This window comes from Marmota monax, unplaced genomic scaffold (assembly GCF_021218885.2).
Source record: "Marmota monax isolate L192 unplaced genomic scaffold, Marmota_monax_Labrador192_F-V1.1 WCK01_AAM20220418_F8-fsc00052, whole genome shotgun sequence".
Taxonomy (NCBI): domain Eukaryota; kingdom Metazoa; phylum Chordata; class Mammalia; order Rodentia; family Sciuridae; genus Marmota; species Marmota monax.
In genome coordinates, this window is record NW_026693473.1 from 10,756,216 (window position 1) to 10,780,161 (window position 23,946).

Sequence of the window (23,946 nt, forward strand, 5' to 3'; positions counted from 1 at the left end):
ATAGTTTTGCTACAAGAATGATAAATTCTTAAATATACCATAGACCATGTATGGAAAATAATTTAGGCACAAAGAATTTATTAATCAATATAATGATTGCAAAAATTTCAAAGCTACTTTTATATAGCTGACTGAGGTACATGTAGTTTATTTGTTTATAATGCCCAATCCAACAAATTTAAGAATGCCCAAATTAACACAAAACATAAACTGAAGGTGATCCTTCACGTTAAAAGAGATTCGTGTGAGAATTTACCTTAGGTAAAATGCTGCAGAGGTAAAAAGGCAAAAATAAATAAATAAATAAATAACAAATCTTGAAAATGTGATCTGTATACAATATAGCAGGAGTATGTTTAGAAAGCAATAACTGTCCTTACTCCAAAATGAGAACTTGGGAATATATACTACTTTCTCTTTATAAAACAATTTTCTCTACAGTTTTTTTTCTCTATGATTAATCTAACAACGAATTCTAATAGATTGTTTGCTATGTATATAAAGCATAATTTATGAAGACTTCACCTAAATGATTTTATAGAAAACATGATTATATATTTATTAACTGTAAAGAAAAGCCAAAGATTTAAAAGACCACGTATAAAGCTATCTTCCAGAAATTCAATGATTAGGTTACAATTGCAGACATCTTGCAAAGATATAATTTTATGCAACAATAAACACTGCTTTATCAATCTAAGTTTGCATATTTCATTTAATTCAACTAGTAACATCACTGAGACAAGGGATTAATGGCAAAGTCAAATACTCACCAATGTTTCGGTGTAACCTGGCTCAGACTGATAACTTCATCAAGGATTTCATTTTTAGCTTTTTCAAATAGTTCATTCTAGGCAATATAGATACAAGTAAGATTTTTTGCAAGACAATAAATTTGCCCTGTTATGATTTTAAGGAAACCAAAAGAAAGCCTTTGGTAGGGTAGTAGGCTGAATTTATGTATAAATATGCAGTTCTAGCAAAAATGCTCTTATAATCTATTTTTTTGATTTTTTTTTTTAGGAATATCATTATCCAGATAAGGACAAAAAAAGTGATACGAATATTGATATAAATGACCACCTTACTCAGTTCCAAATGTAGGTTTTCATTAGCATTTTTTCCCCAAAGATTTCCATATTACTGCTGTTATATGAAACAAGATTTATCTATTTAGTGTAATAGTAAATAAATGTTGGTTGGTTGTTTTACAACAAATAGTATTTTAATATTAAGGAAAAACAGTATTCAGTTTCCACTAAATTAGAGTCTACTTCTCTAAGGTAAAATGCTGAAAGGTAATTTTTAAAAATTTTTGATTACACTTTAAAGAATATTCTTCAATTCTCAGGACATTTTAACACTTGTTTTGATATCTTATGATACCTAATTACATTATGAAATACAGTAAACAATTTATTTTAGAAGAGATAACTGTGTCTATATTATAGTCCAAACCAAAGCAATTTAGCTAATGAGATCTCTCATTAACATCAATTCTGTTAGAATACAGTAAATTAAAATATCTACAAAATATACGAGGTACCATATATTACCCGATCAAGTTCTCGCAGCCGAGGATAGTTATTCTTCCACTCAGTTTCAAGGTTAAAACGTGTTGCTGAGGAAGAAGGAAACTGTTTTAAGTTTATGATTCTCATTTATTTATTTATTTATTTCTGTGTCGTGCTGAAGATCAAACCGAGTGCCTCGCACATGCTAGGCAAGTGCCCTACCACTGAGCGACAACCCCAGCCCCATGATTCTCTTTCTTCTCAGTTGTAATGGTGAAAGGCTATCTTGCATATCTTCTGTATCAACCATATTTCTGAGGGTGCACCTATGATTCCTTAGTACTCTGGGTTCTTAACATCTCAGAATTTTATAATTGCAATAGTTATCTAATATTTTCTTTGATTCTAATTTTCCCATTTCACAAACAGGTGCAGCAGCTTAGTATGGCCGCTAAGAGAAGGATCTGGAGTTAGACCACTAAGATTTAAATCCTCAGTCTAACTGCTATGTGACACCAGTTGTGTAAATTACTCTGCACCTGTATTCTCTTCTGTGAAATGGGAATAAAAATAATACTTAACAGGTTGCTCAGGTACTAAGTGGGATAAATATATAAATTTTCCAAATGGGAAAAGAGAAGACTATATTCTCATCAGGTGATGCTATGTAAGGAAAGACACAGAGCAGTAAATTGTGGGACTAAGAAAACAGGACAATATAGCTGAAGCACAGGGTGCTCTGCGTCCCAACATGTTTCCTCACATTTCTTTATAAAGAGAGAATCGAAGTTCTGTATAGTTTAGTAAGTAAGCTTCCTCTCAAGCATGACTACAAACTTCTTGACTTTTTTAATACTCTGTAATGGCTCCTAGCAATGTTTCTTCTCAAAGGGAAAATCCCATAATTAATGACACACCAAAGGTTTGTGTTTTTCCATTTTCCACTTATTGTCTAACAGTAAATCAAGTACAACTTCTAGGCAACTATAAAGAAAGGGAGTGAAACATGATGGATGCTGAAGATTGCCAGCTAATAAAATGTCTAAATTTGTTTGCTTATTTTAAAAATCCAACTTACCCTTAAAACTATCAGCCTGTTGTTCAACTGACTCTCGTACCATTTTCCAAAAGCAGTCTGATACAGCAAGGCTTAAATTTCTTGTAGTCACTTGGTGTGCCTTTAGCATACTTGTCCTATTGAAACAAACAAGGGCTAAAATATATTCAAATGGTAAAGGGACAATAATACTACCACTATCTTGGAGAATGCACCTGTGTGTTATGAGAATAGCCACTTATATCTTTTATATAAGTTACGACACTATCAAGTATGACTTTCTGTGGTGAAGGAAAAGTTCCACAACTGGGCAATCCAATAGAGTAACTGCTAGCCACACAGGGTTACTGAGCCCTTAAAATAGTTGGACCCACTGGTTCTCTACTTGTCCAGTGTCAAAAATCCTTTCCTGAGTGTGATAAAATTTTTAATTTTATCAAATATTAACTAATTTAAATTTTTAATAATTGCAGACTAGCAACTATTGTATTGACAGCACAGTTCCATGTCTGTCAGTTCTTCCCAACAGACACTTCTGTAGGCTGTTGGCAGATACACTATTCTATTTCCAGAAACACTCTACGTATAAAGCTTTAGTATAATAAAATTGCCCTTTTAGCTTTTCCTTTTTAGTCAATACCTCTATTAAATTCTGATAATACTTATTCAGAGATATTCTTTTGACATCCTCAGTTCAACTTTCCTTAATACTTTAAAACAAAATGTGAACACATATTTTAAAAAGAAAATGCTAATTTTAAAAAATCACTTTCTAAGTGAAATAACATAGGAGGTGTGAGTGCTGTCTTCCAGTGTCCACATCTTCAGGGGCAATTTACCTTCCCTGCATCTGCATACTATGTGACAAACTGTTCCCAATTCTGTCGGAGTAGCTGAAGAACTTGCTTATTAGATACAGACCACTAGTTGGGGAAAAAAGTCCATGTTAAATTAATAGCTACAAAACAATGACTTTTTAAGTGAAAAGATTTAAACTATCCTCTCACTATAAATTTTAAAATACTTTTGCAAGATACTTACTTTAGAAGTTTTGAATTCTGAAAAAATTCTTCTTCATATTCTCTTATAGCTTCAATGCTTTCAGAGCTATTTCCTAAGGTAAAAATGATGATCAAATTTTCACCAAGGAAATTAATCTTTATTACTTGAAAAAAAAAAAACTGAAAATGAGTTATAATAATCCATCTTGCATACCTTTTCCTGTTACAACAGCAAAATAGCCCAGAGCTTTCATTGGGAAGAGCTTTCCTTCAATTATCTGTTGAATCTGTTTTTAAAAGTAGGAAAAATAAATGAGATAGAAGCTTACATAATTTTTAAAAGGATAATACATAATTTAGAAAGCAAAATAATTTGTGATGCTATACATGTTGAGCAAAATATATTAGTATGTACAAAAGCATTTAAATGTAATTCAATTCCTATTTGAGAAAACCAAATACATTTAATTTTACTATTAAAATGTCTTATTAAAACATATGCACTGAAATTAAAACTTGGAATGATTATGTAGTGCTTTGGAGTTAATCTCTGAATTCCTGCTCTGCCACTGAACAACTATGTAGCCTTAATTTTTTCAAAAAGGTTGTTGAGATTATGAGATAATACAATACTCTGCATAGGCAAAGAAAAGCACTCAAATGATAGCTTTTTATTATTATTTTCCCAGTGTCTTCAAATATCTAACCTCTAAACAAGCTGGATTGTCTTCTTTTAGTCTTTCTTCTTTCTCCTTCCCCCACCTCCTTTTTTAATAGTTGGACCCATTGGTTCTCTATTTGTCCAGTGTCAAAAATCTTTTTTCTGAGTGTGATAAAAACTAGATGCTAAACCCAGAAAAGTATATATATGCACAGAAAATATAAGAGTTTCTACCCCTGAGGCCCATTCAGATGAATACTGGGGTAGGAATTCCTCTTCTAAGACTCATTACAATCTAGGCTAATGCTGAATCTTTGACATGAAAAAGAACAAAATAAACTTTAATTCTATTTCAAATGAAATTCAAACTGACTATCCTACAAAGGAGAGAAAAAAAAAAGAAAGGTCTGGAGAGAAATGGAGGACACAGAAATTTGTTTCTACTTTACCTCTCTCCTCTACATCAGGACCAATACAGCCACATCAGGCCTTACTCTTAAAAATAAGGCACAGCGGAGGTCATGAGGATATGGAGAGTTAATACAGCAGGACTGCTTCCTTTTCCTGGCATCTGGGAACTTAACTGATAAACAATCCCCTATACTGATATAAAACTTACTCTAAATGAAAGTGGCTCTTTGTACAAGTAATGTGGTTTGTGCTGAACAATGTGCCTTCCTTGTGGGAGTCTGGAATTTTGGTACATGAGGATGTCCATCTGACAAGCATCTGACAAAAAACCTTAGGTGTGAAGTCTCTAACGAGCAATTTGTGGCTGCCAGACTTCCTTTGTATCCTTTCACTGTAATAAACCTTAGGTGTAAATATAACTATGTGGTAAGTCCTGTGAGTTCTTCTATAGAATCACTGAATCAAGGGCTGGTCTGTTTGGGAGACTCCAGATACTGAGGAATAGTCCCAGAAGGTGTAAAATGGGAAGGACACATTCTATGAAGTAGCAGTGGGGCTGGGTACCAAAGTCTAAAGCTGTTGTCACACACGGGTAGGACAATATTACTCAAAGATGATAGCTTCCATGTATATAACAAACACTTCTGTGCCAAGCATTATTCCAACCATTTTACCATATTTATTAAACTCATTAAACCTTCACAACCTATGAGACAGTACCATGAATATCCTCATTCCACCAGATGATGAAGCCTTAAGCTCTGAAAAGTTAAAAAATGTACTCAAGATTACACAGCTACAAATGATAAAGCCAGGATTTGAAGCTAAGCAATCTGGCTACAGATTCTATACTCTTAACACAGAAGTTTCTGTCTTTGCAAGTAAATAGAGAACATCTTTAAGAGAAGACTTGAACCCTAATAAGACACACAAGGAGGGGGGAGAAATAGGAAAGCTGTTAACAGATTTCAATGAAATTATTCTAAACATATTTTTCTAAGATAAGAGACACTTGAATACTACATGTAGAACTCACAGAATTTAAAAAATGAAAATGATCTTAGATCTTATCTAGTCAACTAGACTAAGCTGGATTCTGGATTGACTGGATACAGAAAAGTGATTAAGTTTGCCTAAGACCACACAACCAGTTGATAGTGGAGCATGGATGAAAGCTGGGAGCCTGATGCTCAATAAAACTTATCTACTATACCACGCAGTCTTGATGAATGAGAGAAGGTAATCCTTCCTACAGTAAAATGGCATATGTAAGATCAAAATAAATCTATACTACCACTGATTTGTGGAAGAAAGGAAGGGAAGGCAAACATTAGCAGTTTAAAATATTTTGTAAGTAAATTAGTTACAATATACATGGAATTTTATTTATATTCCAAAATTACACTTGAGTAATTTACTGTAATTTTCTGATACTTCATTTTAAAATAGGAATCAAATCCCACAAATGCTAACAAAGATTAAAAAATAAAAAAAAAATTAACTAATCCCTATTACAGCTAGAGCTATTATGAAGAATCTGTTTTTATAATAAACAATTTGCCCTTACCCTGCTTGGACTAGCTACATTCTTCTCTGCCAGGTCTACTTTGGTCAAAACAAATATGGTTCTTCTTCCATGAGGATCCATTTGACTGACTAAGTCTGTAACAATACTGCGTTCAGCATCCACAGATCCATCTGAAAAGTTGAAAAATGACACTATAATAATTGCAAAGTAAATACAAACTATACCTTAATGTCTGCTTTATAACAAGAACCATTTTCTTAATACATTTACCTTACTTATGAAAGGAAACTCTGAACAATAAAAATTTCTATGATTCCTAGAACGAAAAATATGAAAATATCCTCAACTTCAATTCTATATGCAAATAAAATGAAAAAAAAGGAAAAGTAAACATCTATTTGTCTTGTACATTTACATAATGTGCATTATTGGGGGTGAAGCTTGGATTACTAAAGAAAGCATATCAATGTAACTACAATTGTTTAGTATGATTTACCTTGAATACACAGTATGATGGCATTAGGATTCTGCATGTAAGCTTTGCTGATACTGAAAATAGTTTCCTTTGTGTCAGGAGCCATGCCTGATGTGACAGTCTTGAAGAAAAAGGTTTTAAATGTCATTATAAATGTTACCCACAATAGAAATTTAAAAAAAAAAAAATCATGTTTTGTCTATACTTACATTTATCACACCTGGTAAGTCGACGAGCACCATCCTCTGTAATCCAGGGCCTTTCACATTTAAGGATATAGTCTATTCAGGAAGAAAAAACATAAATATGGGGGTGGGGGCGGATTGTTAAGAATTTTTTTGGTGCTATATATTCTGAAAATTCAGCATCTCATCCATTCAGATGAAGTATTTGGAAAAAAAAAAGTTGTTCTAATCTTAAAAGTAATTATTCTAGAATATTATCCACAAAATGATACATTATTTAGAATATTTTTCAAAAAATCTCTGTATCTTGGGACAGCTATAATCAAACATCAATAACAATACTGAAATTTACTTGAAACTATAAACAATGCAATTCTATAAAACATTTTGAAATAAATTGCAACCCTTACCTCAGGGCTAACTGTACAACCTTCTTTCACATTTTTCCTCATTCGAAGTTCTATTTCATGTCTTAATGCTGCAAGCTGTTAAAGGAAGACAACAAAATTCAAAGAAATATTAGTTCACAGATATTCCATTTAATTGTCTTAAAAGCTCACAGGGCTTATAAAGTTACACACATAAGCCTTAGATGAATTCTACTTACATCTTCCTCTTTGGTAAGATCAAACTCCCGAGAACTATCTTTAAACAAGGCCACATGGTGAGGACCTTCACTTAGAGTCACCTGAAATTATAGAAAACAAATAACAATGATACATTATAGTTAATATTAATTTCTACAGCACTTACCTGGTCCAGCCAGAGCCACTGCATCACACACATCTGACAGTTCTTCACACTAGAGCTATCACTCTGGCAGTTCTGTATTGCTCATGTATATATCATATGTGTTGTGATTTTCCAACAAGATTACTGGCTACTTCATATCTTGTAACCAAATGCTCTTCCCCTTTTCATTCCTTAGTCAATGTCATGAAGAATACAGTGAAACTTGAAAAACTCAAAGAAAGGACTACAATTAACTTCAAAGGTGAATTCAAGTAAAGGACAATTCATTTATTCAACATTTATGCTTATGACCTATTTGTCAAGTGTTGCAGTTAAGAAAATACAGTTGACTGGCCCTGTCTTAGGCCTCACTACATAGTAGGAGAAATATACATACACAGAACAGAGTGGCAAAGCCTAAGGTGCCACAGATAAGAATGGCAATGATATTAGGAGAGTCTGAGAAGCTTTACCCAAGGAGTGGCCCTTGGACAAGGGGTTTTATAAGAACTTCTAAATTTCACATTCCTTAATTTAGCAATTATACTTTTCACACTTTAATTTTACTATTTTACTTTAAAAATACAACTCCTTCCACTGACAGTAACTACCAGGTTAGATTAAAAAAAAAAAAAAATAGCGCTGAAAACAACAACGGCATATCCTGGACAAAGTCCAGGATCCCAGGGGGATTTGCAGGGGATTCTCCTGCAGCTGTTTTCCATCAGAGCATTTGTTGATTTGTGGCACAGGGCAGAGGACAAGAAAAAAGCCTGAAACCTGCAGCAGTTTTGCTGGATTAACTAGACAAAAACTGGAGTTCAGGTTTATCAAGTAGACATGATTCCAGAGAAAAATTAACTGCAAAAGTGACACCCCGACAAAACTAAGCCCTATATCCTGTGCACTGTTTGCCTTCAAGACATGTGCATATTAGAAAACCAAGCAGAAAGTAGCAGCAAAGAGACTAAAATGCTAAGTCAAGACTTTGCTAATTTCACTGTCCTGGGGAGACAAAAATATGGAGTGCAGGGTCCATCAAGAAGGAGAAATCTGGAAAAAACCTGGAAAAAACATTAGAAGACTAGTGGCCAACTTAAAATAGACAAACCTTATCTGTTTCAAGAAAATCTGTTCACACTACAACTACCTACCAGAACAAAGTTAATTCTCTCCTGCATTATTATCCACAACCTCTACAATTAAGGTACTAGTAACAACACCAAATGTAGATTTCCAATTGATTATGAAATGTGATATGAAGCATAGGTTCACTTTGAGATGGTGGAGGTACCCCAAATTCCTACCAATAGTAAAATGGATTTAAAAAGTATAGTACGTTCACTCAATAGCACGGAAACATGAAGAAGGAACAAGTATCACACAACACAGCCAGACCCAAAAAAGTGCATTCTCTTGTTTGAATCATACTAGACCGCCCAACACTCCTTGTTGCAATTATAAAAAGATTTCACTTCTTGAAGATTTTGATATCAGCTCATTGTCTCATTTTCTACCACTATTCTAGCTATAATTCTTGGTGATTTCCAATTTCCCAATTCTTAATAATTCCATACCCACCCCACCAGCTAACTGTAAAACAAAGAACAACAAGGAACACCCTCTCCCCACCAAAAAACCCACAGATTCACTTTAAATTTATGTCCACAGATCTTAATGGGGATTTCTAACTCATCAATCCTAACACTACTTGACTTCATCAATTCACTACTACAGGTACATCAACTTCTCATAAAGTCTTCATTTCTTTCTCTTGTCTCAATTCTTTCTCCTTATATAACAGCTGATAATTTGGCTTCTCATTTCATTGAGGAAGCAGAAGCAATCAAAAAATTTCCATATATATTCCACTTATGTGTCCCCACTGGTAAACTGAAATGATTGCTTTTCTTTTCTTTTCTTTTTTTTTTTTTTTTTTGGTGGTATTAGGAACTAGGAATTGAACCCATGGCTTTGCATAGGCTAGGCAAGCAATCTACCACTGAGCCACATTCCCAGACTTTTTAATTTTATCTTGAGACAGGGTCTTGCTGAAGCTGCCCTTGAATTTTTCATCTTCCTGCCTTAGCTTCCTGAGTAACTGGGATTACAGTGTGTGCCACCATATCTGGCCACACCACTGACTGACTGCTCCTCAGTCTTTGTTGTAACCTTTCAGCAGCATTTGACCTTACTGATCACTTCTTTCTCCTCACTATATTTTCTCCTGATCCCAGTAAGGTCCTGATTCCCCTCCTATTGCATTGGCTGGACCTTCACACATTCCTTTATTGTCTCTTCATTCAACTTTTTAATATTGAGAGTGCCCAGGACACAATCTGGGTCCTGTGTTTAGGTCCACAACCTCCTTCATCACTAGCATATACCTCCTTTTTCCCTATTAAACATGGCAAGAAATCCTGTTGTTGCTACTTTAAAACAGATTCAAAATCAAATTATTTCTTATTACCTTCAATGTTACTTCACTGGTCCAAGGATCAACTGGATAATCTGATAGCCTCTCACCTGGTTTCCATGATTCTGTCTATCTTGCCTTTATCTAGTTTTAACATAGCAGACAGACCCCTTAAAAGGCAATATAACTCTGCTTTAAATTCTACACTGGCTCTTCATCTTATTCAAAATAAAAATCATGGTTTTTGCAATGGTGTGCAAGGCCCTAATGATTTGCTTCACTCAGTCCTACATTATCTCTGTGACATCATCACAACTCTCCACTCTGGTCAAGTCACACTGGTGTCTTTACTGTTCCTTAAACATGACAGTGCTTCTCTCCTCCAACCACCCAAGGAGCTGTGTACTAGCCTGGCCAGCCACTGTACCTCCACTGTCCTCATCCACACTCTCTTTTTCTGCCACATGGGCATTCTGGCTGTGCCACTTACTCATTTCTACACTAGGAATCATTCAAAATGCTATATAAAACTTCTTTTAACTAAAAGTCTTGATTTCCACCCAATGAACAGCCCTCATCAAGTGGTGACTTTCCTGAAGCACTTCATTCAGATGGCTGTTTTTCCTACCTTCACTGGAGAACGCGTCATCATCTCTCCAGATCCTCGAGGGAATATTCGTGCTTGAGCAATCATTTCCAACACACTTGTTTTTCCAGCACTCTGATCTCCAACCACAACAACCTTATCACAAAGCAAATAACATTTATTCATATTTCTCAGATAAAAAATTTGCTTAAATAGATATGAAATGTTGCTTTTTTAATCTTTTAAAATTATTATAGTTAAAAAATGAGTTTTTGTCTAACCTACTGAGCCTATCTATTCATTCCCTCTCCCCACTTATTGTGGGTTAGCCTCCACATATCAGCAAAAACATTCAACCTTTTTTTTTTGTTTTTTTTTTTTTATTAGTTGCTCAAGACAATACAATGATCTTGACATATCATACATTTGATACAAATTGGGTATGAATTCTCATTTTTCCACGTGTACAGATTGCAGGATCACATTGGTTATACAGCCACGTATATACATACAACAATACTAGTGTCTGTTGTATTCTGCTACCCTCCCTACCCCCCCTCCTCTCCCCTCCCATCACCTTCCTCTACCCAATCTACTGTGACATATTTCTCTCTCTCTTTTTTTCTTCTTCCCCCTCACACCATCATAATAACGATGAGGGAAGGGAAGGGGGATGGGAAAAAGAAAGACAGTGGAATGAATCTGAAATAATTTTCCTATGTACATTTCATATGAGTACACCACAGTGAATCCCACCATCATATGCATCTATAAGAAGGGGTCTTAACTAGAATAAGATATATTCTATGCTGGTACAATTATATCACAATGAATTCTACTGTCATGTATGATTAAAAAGAAGCAATAAAAAAGTAGAAAAGGATGATATAATTTTAAAAAAGAATAATTTATAAGATAGATGTGTCAGTTAATATGCTATATTAGGTCAAATTTCTAAGAATAGGGGTTAATGCTATATTAATGTAATCCATCTTTTTGGTATAAAATATCAGTTAGATGGAGGTTCTAGTTTCATAGAGAAGTAGGAAAAAAGTAATGTAGAAAAGGTTGAATTTGCATTAGAATGAAGAACAAATGCCCTTGGAAGCAAAGGGTTATTAAATATCATATTAGATTACTGGGGAAAGTATTGTGGTCATCTTCAGGGTGGACTAAATGTACATCCTTCTGAGAAGCCTCACGTAAAATCTGATAGAAGATCATCAGGCAATTGTAGCCCTGAGTTGACTGGTTCGTGCTGCAGAATGTAGTTGTTTGTTTTGATTTCCTTTCAACACATGGTAATTTTTCTCCCCTTTGAAAGGGGGAAAAAAATGGCTTTTTTTCTTACGTGTGCAATGAGCAAAAGATAATTTTTGTTTTTGGAAACAAGATATTCAGACATCCAGTTTCAGAATCCATGATCAATAAAGCCAAATTAAAAATTAAAAAAATGAGTTTTTGAAAACCCATGACAAAATGATGGCTGATAATAGCAAAACATTAATTAGATCCATTATTTATAGCCAAATTTTAATTTAAAAAAACTTGTGCTAATCAGTTAAAACCACTTTTTCTAATACTAGATTACTAACTCTCCACAAACTTTCTATAGCTAGTTTACTCTTTAGAAATACATTTAAATTCTATTAGGTTAAATTTCATTTGTGTGCCTAATTTAATTCATGGTTCAGGTATTTTACTATTATAAATTTAATGAATTTATAATGCCAAATATCCAATAGACTTCCTTCATAACATTATACAATACATAAATAAGATGTTAATATGGAGCAAAATAAAGAGTCAAACAGTACTCAGTGCTTAAGCTATCATCTGAACACATAAATAATATTATATAGGTAAAAATTATGTATGTCTATGTGTGTGTATATATGTAAATGCATACAATATGTGTATAGATACATAAAACTCTTAAGAAGGTGATTTTTGCTAATGAGCAAGTTCATTGTGTATTATTTTTTCACTTACCCGTGGTAGATGATCTTGTGTATTATAACTGGCATCATAATCAGAGAGAACATCAAGAACTTCTGAATACATATCAATCAAAGATTTCTGTAAAATTTTAAAAAATTAATAGAAGACTGAAACATTAAGGAAAAAAATACTACAGATGTGTCTAGAGAAAAAAATGTGATATGTTCAAATTGTTTTTCCATGATTATACTGCTTTTTCCAGTTACATAAATATATCTTCATAGTAAACATTAAAACACTAAGGGATGGGAAAAGGAAGAACAGTAGAATGAGTCTGATCTAAATTTCCTGTGTTCACATATGAAGATACCACAGGGAGACTCACTATTATGTACATCCATAAGACACTATTAAAAAAAAACTGTAAGAAAATCAGTTGAATAAAGGGTAAAATGCCATTTCATCTTCAGTTTACCTTAGAGTTTCAGTTTAATTTAGAGAAAAAATTTAGAACTTCCTAAAATTAAATAATAAAAGGAAGGTATTATTACTGATGAGCTAATATTAAATGTCAATAGAGGAAGACCATTAATACCAAAAAGGCCATAAAAGAGGCCAGGTGACCAACTGACAAGGAAGCTATTATTCTCTGCCAAGTATGGGGTGTGTGTGTTTGACAGGGAGAAACAAATAGGATATAGAACATATGCAAATAAACATCTGAGGCTAAAACTAGAGAAATGATCACCAAGAGGACTGTTAAGCCAGTAAAAGAGGTTAAGCTTCCTCTGACACCTAGGAAGGCTACTATGTTAGAGCATCTGGGACAGATATCCTGGATTGCTTCTCTGTAGATAAGGAATGAACATGGTGTCTTACATATAAGTAAAATATCTGAAGACCAAACAAATAAGCCAAGTGGTCTGGAAAAAAAAGACCCATTTAATAACTAAAAATAAGGTGCTTTTTTTTTTTTTTAAGATAAGTTATTTAATGCCAAGATAGAAACAACATTAGGGTTTAAGTGTCTTAATCTTTTATACCTGAAAGTAATTAAATGGTAAGCAACTGTCATTCCATCTATCTAAAAGCAAGCAAAAAAATTTAAAAAGAAATTTCATTACCAATGCATTTTATGAGAGAAAATGCCATCTTTTAGGTAAATTCTCAACATACAGTTACATTTGAATGTGGCTTTTCTCAACTGGTAAGAGCCACTTGTAAATAAAGCCATGCTAGTTATCTATTTGTACTGTCACGACTTAAGAGTCAGAGCTACCAACACATTCTTTAAACTAGAATGAAATCTTTGGACCTTGGCTACAGAATGTATGTGCCATTAGTACTTATTGTGCTTACTTACAACATTTAAGCTAAATGAATTACTTTAATTTCATTAAACACATATGGCTTGGCTTGGTTTGGTGGGAGATAGTGGTAATTACCAATGTGATAATAAAATCATCATAGGCTTTTTCGAAAAATTCTTATAAATGCCAAAGAAGCTTCCCCTAGAAGATGAATGTTAATTTTTAAAATCAAAGTGGCTCAGTCATTCACTGGACATAATAGTAAGGCAATGATGATGTCATAGTTAAATGTCCATCAAATTAATAATTCTAATTATATAGATGTAGAAATTAAGCCTAGAGATAAAAACTTTATTTCAGAAAAATAAATTCCCAAGGAATTACTCTTAAAAATAAGGCTTTTAGGAATCCAGTATAAGAATAAATCTGGGAGACTGTTGACATTAAGTTGAAAATAAAAGGATAACAAAACATTTTACAGTTCCTTAAAAACTGGTATCAATGAACAAAGGCTATGTGTCAAAGTTTTGAGAATTAATAAACTGAAAGAAAATACCTTCAGCTTTCTATGATGGATGCCTTTATCATCTTTCTGCAATACTAATTTTCTCAATTCTTTGTTCTCCTTTTCTAAACGTTCCAAGATTCTCTGATACTTTAGCTGCAAAAAAATAATACATACAATTATATGAGAAAAAGATGGGTCAACAAATATTAAGTCCAAATTAAAATCTTCCAAAATTTTGAAGTCATATCACCTATTTAAAATGTATATTACTTTTAAAAGGCTTATAAGGCAATAATGAAACTCTGAATATTAAATAGTGAAATTCACAATTTTCTATTGTAATTTAGCATTTAATTTGAAAAATTCTTTACAAATTTCTTACACTGAAAAAATTAAGTTATTTAGAAATATCAAATATGTATGAATTTTAAAAAGTAGGTTCTGAAGTACACCCTTAAAAGGCAGTATTTCTTGTTATGTCAAAATTTAAGGTTTTCATTATAGGACCATTCGACAAAAATTCAGATTCTTTCCATTCCCAAGTTATTTTGTTTTAATTGATGCTATGATATAAAGTAATAACACAATACTTGAGCATGTAGCATGTGATAGACTCTCTACTAAGTTGTTTCCCATGCATTAACTATCTTAGCCATCCTAGAAACGTCACATGGCAGGAGTTATGCAGAGTAGGATCTTAATTTAGGGATGTGTGGTGGCATGCCCAAGGCAACCTAGCTTGTATTGGTGGAGAAAAAGAGTTTTTGAATATAGGTTTGTCTGAGTCAGAGGTTCAAATTCTTCCGTTTTGTTAAATGCCAATGCCCAGAGAAAATATGTCAATATTTAAAATAATGATATAAAAATAGATTGTAAAGAAAACTAATAAATTCAAAGAGGATATTCTGTCAAAGGAGTTGCTTGGTAACCATCTTCTCTTCTTAAGTGAATGTGATCCTTTTGAACTGGTCTTCCTCATTCTTATTTCTTCTAAACATTGAAAAATGTACAAGAAACTACTAAGAAGCATTCTTCCCAATAATCAGCAGAATGTTCATGTATAAATGTATATCATAATTTTCATAATAGAAAATAGTTTTTAAGAAAAGTTTTTAAAAAAATTTCAATCTTTTGATTAAAAAAACATATTAGAACAAAGTAAATATCACTTAAACATGGTCCTATCCTCTGAGAATGTCCAGCTTAAACCAAGTTAAAGAAAACATATAATTGAATCATATAATATGAAACAGTTTACGTTGCACTATAAACATTTTTTACACATCCATTTATATCCACTAATAGCACATATAACAAAATTCTGGTAGATTACTGTTGCCTAATATGGTAGTCACAAGCCAAAGAAACTAGTGAACACTTAAAATATGGATGGTCTATGAAGATACACTGTAAGCATAAAATATCTTATTTAATACTTTTACATGGATCACACATTAAAATTAAAGTATTTGGGACACATTGGGCTAAATAGTATATTGTTAAACAATTTCATCTGTTTCTTTTCATCCTTTTTTAATGTAAAACTTTCAATTTTTCAGGTGACCTGCATATTTCTTTCTACTGGAAATCACTGATACAGACACAGCTAATTCCTTGGTTTTATTATATTATGAATTCTCCACACAGTGTTGTGTCAATGCTCAGTGGCTAATAACTACAACTGTACAAAGGGTTGTACTTTTATGTATCCCTTAATATCAAAGGGTTGATATTAAGGGATACATAAAAGTGGTAGGATTTCTACTGGCTCATTTCCTTGTAAATATGGAATCTATTTGGGGATTTATATTTTCATTCTTTAGTACACCTGTCAACTACAGCAATGTGCTATTAGCCTGTCTTGCAAGGTTCTAGAACAATAATATACTGTAGGGCAAATCACAACTTCCTTGAAAGATTTTCAAAACAAAGATTGCTAGGTTCAGGATGTATAACCAATGTGATCCTGCAGTCTGTATACGTGGTAAAAATAAGAATTCATAACCCACTTGAATCAAATGTATGAAATATGATATGTCAAGATCATTGTAATGAGCAACTAATTAAAAAAAAAAAAAAGATTGCTAGGTCCATTCCCAGAGTGGGACAGAGACAAGAATTTGCCATTTTTTAACATACTCCCAAAGAACACTGATACTTCTGATCTAGCGATCACACTTTCAGACCAGTGAATTTTTTAACTTACAAAATGTAGTTTTATTAATGAACTTTAGGATAAGTGCCATTCTTAGTCTACCTTCTTCTTGAATAGATATTGCCAATTATTAATAACCACGACAAAATTTTCATTAGGTAACTATGCATGCGGGGGAGGGTGACTGGTTCATTTATATCACACTGTAAATAAGTATAAACACTGAGCAACCATATTTCCTTCTAAATTTTCTTAAGGCAGGTCTTTTTAGCAGTGTATTTACATAGTGCAGTGCAGTTTTAGCAAAGTTAACTATTTTAGTTACTCAATCAAAATAATATACATGGCCAGGAGCCAACAACAAAATCTTTTCTATTTCTTCAACCTTGTCAGTTTTAAAAACATAAGTTCCTCATATATGTGTGTGTGTTATGTGTGTATGTATGTGCATATACATACATTACCATATCAAACCATTTTAATAGACTTCAGTTTCAGTTTCGTCATTTACTTGAAAGATTTCTATATGGAATGTTTACTCAGAATTAATTCCTCACTGGGATTTCAGGGTTCTATGTCAAATATGCCCAAGTCCTTCTTCATTGTACTGCTAGACATTTTTTGGGTTCATTCACACTTTTCTTTCAAGGGTTTCCTAATTTTACTCTTGGATCTTCATTTTTGTTTGCTTGAATTATTTCAATTTTCAGATAATGCAGGTTGATATATATATAAATAGCCATACAGATGAAGATAATAAACAAGGTATTCTTGATTGTTGCAGAATCAACATTGTGAAAAGAAACTGCCAGATCAGAACAGTAACCAGGACCTCTACAGGAGGATAATATTTATAGTAACAGTACCAAAAAGTTCTGGGTAGATAACCTTTGATTAGGTGGTGTTCTTGTAGAAAGGGATGAAAAGTTTATTTTCCAGTGATTACCTCTGGAATCTCCAGGTTTACATTTATAATTTACATACATTTTTCCCGTTTTCATTGGAGGAATTATGGGTACATCTGACTGTTTTAAATGCATCACTACCAAATCTCTTCAAGGCTTCTTTGATCTCCAGTCATGCAATCCTGCTCTACACAGTACTTCTCCCAAAGTGAATTCGTTCTTCAGCATCATGATTTGAAAGTAGTCATCTCAAATTGTGTAGTATGACATATGTATCATCATCTGCTTTCACACGCCAATTAGCATCTTCTAAATAATGGTCATGAACATACTGAAAAGCTTTAATTGCTTTCCAGTACAGGTGCTCTGCTCCTTTGGTTTTTAATCCCACAGCAGGAAAGTCTTTAACACCGCTTCATTATGACAATGAACTCATGGTAGCTTTTACATGTTTGGACTTTTTCTCTAGATTCTGAGGAACTACCACATCCCAAAAAAGAATTTTAACTTTTTGATAGAGGTTTTCAGTGATGTCTGTTTTCATCTTTATGTTGGCTAGAAACTGAAATCAAATTCATTTACCCTTCTAGATGTTTCTGTCATCATCATCTTTTAACTTTTAAAAGTAATTCTAGCATGAAGATCATTATGAAGAATATTAGCCTATGTGCCACCTGTTCTCCCAACAAGATACTTACTAAATAGCTGAAAACATAAAAAATCCACTGAGGATGGTTAAAAATTTCAACCAAGATTTAGAAGTTATTTCCTGAAAGTGTATTTGTGACATCAGCAACTGCTCCCTTTTGCCCTCCTGGGGACGGAGAGACAAGACAGATTGATGACCTTTCCTCCTCCTCCTAGCAGCAGCAAGGCTGCCGCTGCTGTTGAGATCACTTTAGGCAATGAAGACGGCTAAGGTAGGCCCAGCATGCATTCCAGCTTGCTTGCTCCACTTCTCTCCACAGCATGTCCACATCTATAAAACCAGTGATTCTTAACTCCTGCTGTATCACTATACTATACTGCTTTTAGTTTCTTTAGATAAATACCAAGGAGTAGGATAGCTGGGTCATATGGTGGTTTGATTCCTAATATTTTGAGGAATCTCCATACTGCTTTAAGAGTAGTCGTACTAATTTGCAGGCCCCCCAACAATGTACAAGTGTACCCCCCGATCCCTGCCAGGATTTATTACTGTGTTCTTAATAACTGCTATCCTGACTGGAATGAGATAAAATCTTAGTGTAGCTTCTATTTGCATTTCCTTGATTGCTAGAAATGTTGAACCTTTCTTAATGTATTTGTCACCCATAAAGAAGAAAAAAATTATGAAAACAGAACATCATGCTAAGTGCAATAAGCCAGACTCTGAAAATCAGGGATTGAATGTTTTCTCTTATGTGGAAGCTAGAGCAAAATAAGAGAAAGAAGGTGGTGGACAGGGGTGGTCAGTATCATAAATATATGGGGAAGATCATTAGAGTAAAAGGAGATCCAAAGGGAGGAAGGAAGAAAGGGAAAGGGAAGGAAATATGAAATGAATTTAACAAAATTACATTATATGCATATATAAATGTACCACAGGAAATTTTACCTTTATGTATATGTAGAAAGCATCAGTCAAAAATAAATAAGCAAGTGAAAGGAAGATCAGTAGAAGAAAGAGAATGGGGAAAGGAGGGGAGGGAAGGCAGGGAAGGGAGAGAATGTGATTAAAATCAAAGTCCATGCCATGTATGATTTTGTCAAAATGAACCCAACTACTATGTACAACTAACTATAAGTGCTCTATAAATAAATAAATGGCAAATAATAAAAAATATATGGGGCCACCCAGAACAGAGGTGATTGTAGCATACAGTCGGGTATAAGACTCAATGAAAAAAATCAAGGAAACCTGTAACTCAAAATGTACATATTAGTTGTTTAATTTCATCCAGATTGATACTTGTTTTTTTTTTTTTCCAAAATAGAAAGACCCAAGATGAAAAATCTTTTAACTTTTAAAACTAACTCTTAATAATTGTACATTAATGTTATTTATATAGAATATAGATGATGAAGTGATAAGGCAATTTTGCACTAGAAAGTCATCTACTAATAACACTGCACAAGTTACCTACTCACAGAACAGATCTTTAAAATGATGATTTTACAAACTATTAAAAGAATAGCTTTTCAAAGTGGAACCAGAAATACCTTTAGAAAAGTACCATCTGATTGGTTTCAGGCTTCAGAGAAGCAAAGAAAAAGATTTCTGAGAGCTCACTAGACATATGTGGTAGTAGACTCAATTCAAATTTCTTTAACTGTTGCCAATTAAAGAAATTATTTTATCAATATAAAAATGCAAGAGTCAGTTCATACAGAAACAACCACTTTCCTTCCTTTTTTCACAGTACACTCAAAATGAGACACATAAATGTGTTAATTCAATACTTACATAGCTCCTTCTTAGTTCTCAATTAGCTTTTCTCTCTTAGTGATAACAAGAGTTTATCAATAACAATTCCAAATATTGCTTTGTTGAAAAAAGTAAACTTCCAAACTTACATATCATCAAACTTACATAGGATTATTTTTAAAAAAGATCCTGGGTTTTCTTACTCATCAGAATTACCTGAGTATGCAGAAGTTCTTCTTGAAGTTGGTCAATTTTCTCTTTGTCTGACACCTAAATATTTAAAGGAAACTAATTTTAGTTGACTAGAGTTAGGTTTATATAGAATGTACAGTAAGTTAAATTTTTAAAAAAGTATCAAGAATGAAAACCGATAACTTTATATGTATAATTAAAACAAACTTTAAATCAAGTGATTTTTTTTAAAGAAAATACCAGCATCCAACAATAAAAATAGGTCATCAAAATTTTATATATTAAGAAGTAAAAACCTTATAACAGAATAAATTTCCTGTTGTCATTCCAGTCATTTCTTATGAATGACTTGTTAGAAAAATAGCAGACCAACCAACATGTTTATTCTTAAGAGGTTGTTCTGTACTAAAGCACAGGGACTTACATATTTAGAGAATAAGCATTCATCTCTCTCTAGAAATAAATTTTGGGAAATCAGATACATGGAATTAAGTACAGCTACTGTAAAAGCTCATTGGTCACATTATATATTTTAAGGAAAAGTTATTCATTTCTATACTTTAAATAAGTTCATAATAAATGCAAAAAGGTAAGTTGCATTTTCAGAGCTTTAAGTTGAACCAAATGCTTGTTTTTAAATTCAATTCCAGTGCAAGATCTGCTAACCCTTATACTTTAGGGAATGCATTTGCAGCAATGAAACCAAATACAGCAACTAACATCGATTTGAACACAAAACGAAAAAAGAATAAAATCCACAGGTATTGTGTAAACTACTTCAAATTGTTATTGATAATGTTAACGTAATATTTTTTAAAACTCCAGAGAACTTTATAACAGGTTTTAAAGTAGTCACAATACAAATCTAAATGCAAAATACAATGATCAATTGTAATACAAACGATGTCACTTATGAAATTCACAAACTGTACTTTGACTTCTTGATAAGGTACAGAAGTTGTCATCCTTAGTCTTTAAAAATTACTTTCTAATTTCTGAAAAGTTAAAATTTGTAGATGTGAATTTATATCACAGGAGAAAAAAATCAAGTTAAATTCATATTCTTTTTCATTTAAATCTTTGCACATATTCACTGTGCAATTTAAGCAATCAGAACATCAATGGCAGCAAATACATGCGAAAAAATTTTAAATGATTACTGAGGTAGACATTAATAAGTCTTGTCCATGCTATAAAGTTATTTTCAGTTTTTTTTGTTTTTTTTTTTGTACCGGGGATCGAACCCAGGGGCACTTTACTACAAAGCCACATCCCCAGCTTTTTAAAAAATATTTCATTTAGAGACAGACTCTCACTGAGTTGCTTAGGGCCTCATTAAATTGCTGAGGCTGACTTTGAATTCATGATCCTCCTGTGTCAGTCTCCTGAGCTGCTGGGATTACAGGCAAGCTGTAATCTACTGTGCCTGGCTATTTTCAGATTTTAATTCCTATTTCTAAGCATTTTTCAAATTTTTCTCCAAACTTTTACTTAGATAAATGGCAATACTTGCTAGAAATAATAGACATATTTTCTTTTTCTTAAAAGACCATGTCTGAAAATCTCCAAGAATGACTTGGTAATGAGAAAAAATATAAAAAAACTTTGTTTTTGCAATTCTGTATAGCAAGCAGAAACTTGCTGATAATATTTTTTCTCATTTTGACTATGTGTATGTAGAATGGACAAGAATTATTAATAGTCTCCTAAAACATAAGGAGATAAGCAAGTTGAGGAGGAGCCCATAACCCAAAAAACAAAATTTAGAAGGCCAATGAAACAAGAAATAATTCCATGTTACAATCATATGGTATGCCATCATTTTGTAATAATATGGTCATAAATAATTTGTTATGCAGATTAAATACCCAGATCATTTAAAAAGGCACTTTGAGATTTATTTTGCTTATTAAATATTACCCAAAGGGAGCTAAATATGTAAAACATACATAAACATTAGTTTCAACTATTTTAATTTTGAATATGAATATTTACTGATTTCATATAATATATCCTAAATTATTATAGAAAATCCAACACACTCAACATCTGGGGCAATAATTAAGAAAATAATAATAATTATACAAAAAAGGTTTAAATGTCTCTTATAAGCCAAGAACTGTAAAAGGTTAACTTAGTTATTAGTTTGGTAAAATAAAAAGTTTCAATATAAAGTAAAATGATGTTTATTAGCACATAACTCAATCTTGATTTTAATATTAGTGTTTAGAATAAAAACTGTTGAGATCTGTATGTATTTGGATTTGGGGGAATATTTAAATTTATTATTTGCTCTTCTGGCAAAATTGTGAAAAATAACTCATGCATAGTTTACTGCAGCATCAAAATTTATCTTAATGTTATATTAAAAGACAAGTGGTGGTGGAATAAAAAACAGATCTATTTTTTTTCTAGAAAACTTTTAGGTTTCTAAAACAAATGTAAAGTTTAAGGAGAATATACGTTTATATGTTTTCTTCTACTTTCAACCAGAAACTTATCCTAGGTCTTAGCTAGTAACTTGGGTACATTTTATTTTGCTGTGCTTTGCTATTAAATTCAGCCACTTACAATGAGAAGCTCATGTCCTGTTGTTTAACATTTTAGTTTTCGTTATGAAATTAATTTGAAACTCACCCTGACAGAAATGATATCAATGGTCTTGAAACCAGAGCTTTTCTACAATTCCAGGGCTGTGAAACTGATGGAGAAAGAGCGGAATCCTCCGCAGAAACAAGCTAAAGCTGAAAGAGAAAAACCTTTACTAGCTCCTCACAAAACCAAGCCTGATTTTAAATAAGTATTTCTTACTACTAAGCCATTGTGGCATTCTGAAATACATATACAAGAGGGTCACTGAAAGATTTCTATATATATACATACTTTTAGGAGGCAAAACTACCACAGGCAGTTTTAATCTACTAGCTCTTCTTGAGCTCTTTCACTTAGAAGATACTGAAAAAACTTGTTAGTTGCTTCTAACAAAATATTAAAAAATGAAGACCTTTTTATAGTTTCAAGAAGGTAAGGGAAAAACAATAATTAAAAAGCAACAAAAAGTACCTCAAATAAAACACAAATGACTAAAATGACAAAAATCTCATAAGAACTTTGATCATGCCAGTGAAGAGCTGAAAAGTCACCTCTGTACCAACTCTAGGAAGGAGGAGGTAAAGATTAACTAAGGAACTATTCTTTCAGAACGGTAAGGAGAACTCGTTACAAAAGAGTGTAAATTATTTTTTAAAGTCCCACTTATAATTCACACAAGGTAACAAAAAGAGGGCACAAACAAGGCCTGTCTGGTGCCCAACTAAGTGTATTTTAATAAACAAAATAGAGACCTACCAGTCTCTATTTTATAAACAAGGAAAGAGGTACAAAATGCTTAAATGAATAATCCAATAAACATTAGAAATAGGAATAATATTTCTAAGTCAGAAATAAAAACTAGTAAAATAGGCCTACAATGGATATTAACCTTTTACAATGTAGAAAATGAATGAGTGTTTATTCCTAATATCCCTGTATTGTTAGATTCAAAAGCACAATTTAACTATATCTTAGAATCTTAAAATGACAGGGACATATTTCATCATTATAAAAAAAACACTTCAGAACAACTTGTAAATAAAGCTATATTTATATTTCTAAGTATCATACTAGAACACACTAACTCCTCCCGCTTCTTTCTGCAACAAATCTATGGTATGAATAGGTTAGCCTAAACATCCAATTAGATAGACTATTTAAATGGTACACTCACAGGATACAGAAAAGAGACAGTTAAAGTACCACTTAAAATAAGTCCTTCCTTTTAACACATCTACTTTAACCACATACAAAAAGAACTTATTTTCTTTTCCTTCTTATGTTATTCCTTTATTGAATGCTAATATAGATTTTTGATTCCACAGCCATGGAATTGAGAAGAGCCAGTAAGAGACACTGAAAAAAATAAC

At 32.7% G+C, this 23,946-nt stretch overlaps 1 protein-coding gene and 1 pseudogene across 4 annotated transcripts in view; both read right to left on the reverse strand.

Annotated features, from left to right (window-relative positions):
- The window catches only part of Opa1 (OPA1 mitochondrial dynamin like GTPase), an 83,771-nt gene that overhangs the window by 40,472 nt on the left and 19,353 nt on the right, over positions 1-23,946 (reverse strand). For all 4 annotated transcript variants that reach the window (XM_046457874.2, XM_046457877.2, XM_046457875.2 and 1 more), the window contains 14 exons: positions 20,009-20,062; positions 14,374-14,478; positions 12,559-12,645; positions 10,609-10,722; positions 7,440-7,520; positions 7,243-7,317; positions 6,857-6,928; positions 6,669-6,768; positions 6,212-6,342; positions 3,787-3,859; positions 3,613-3,685; positions 2,593-2,708; positions 1,557-1,621; positions 774-850 (listed from right to left, as the gene is read on the reverse strand). In XM_046457874.2, the coding sequence (XP_046313830.1) occupies positions 774-850; positions 1,557-1,621; positions 2,593-2,708; positions 3,613-3,685; positions 3,787-3,859; positions 6,212-6,342; positions 6,669-6,768; positions 6,857-6,928; positions 7,243-7,317; positions 7,440-7,520; positions 10,609-10,722; positions 12,559-12,645; positions 14,374-14,478; positions 20,009-20,062 (1,223 nt within the window). The remainder of the gene's footprint in view (positions 1-773; positions 851-1,556; positions 1,622-2,592; positions 2,709-3,612; positions 3,686-3,786; positions 3,860-6,211; positions 6,343-6,668; positions 6,769-6,856; positions 6,929-7,242; positions 7,318-7,439; positions 7,521-10,608; positions 10,723-12,558; positions 12,646-14,373; positions 14,479-20,008; positions 20,063-23,946) is intronic.
- On the reverse strand, positions 14,497-20,002 carry LOC131424676 (glycoprotein-N-acetylgalactosamine 3-beta-galactosyltransferase 1-like; annotated as a pseudogene).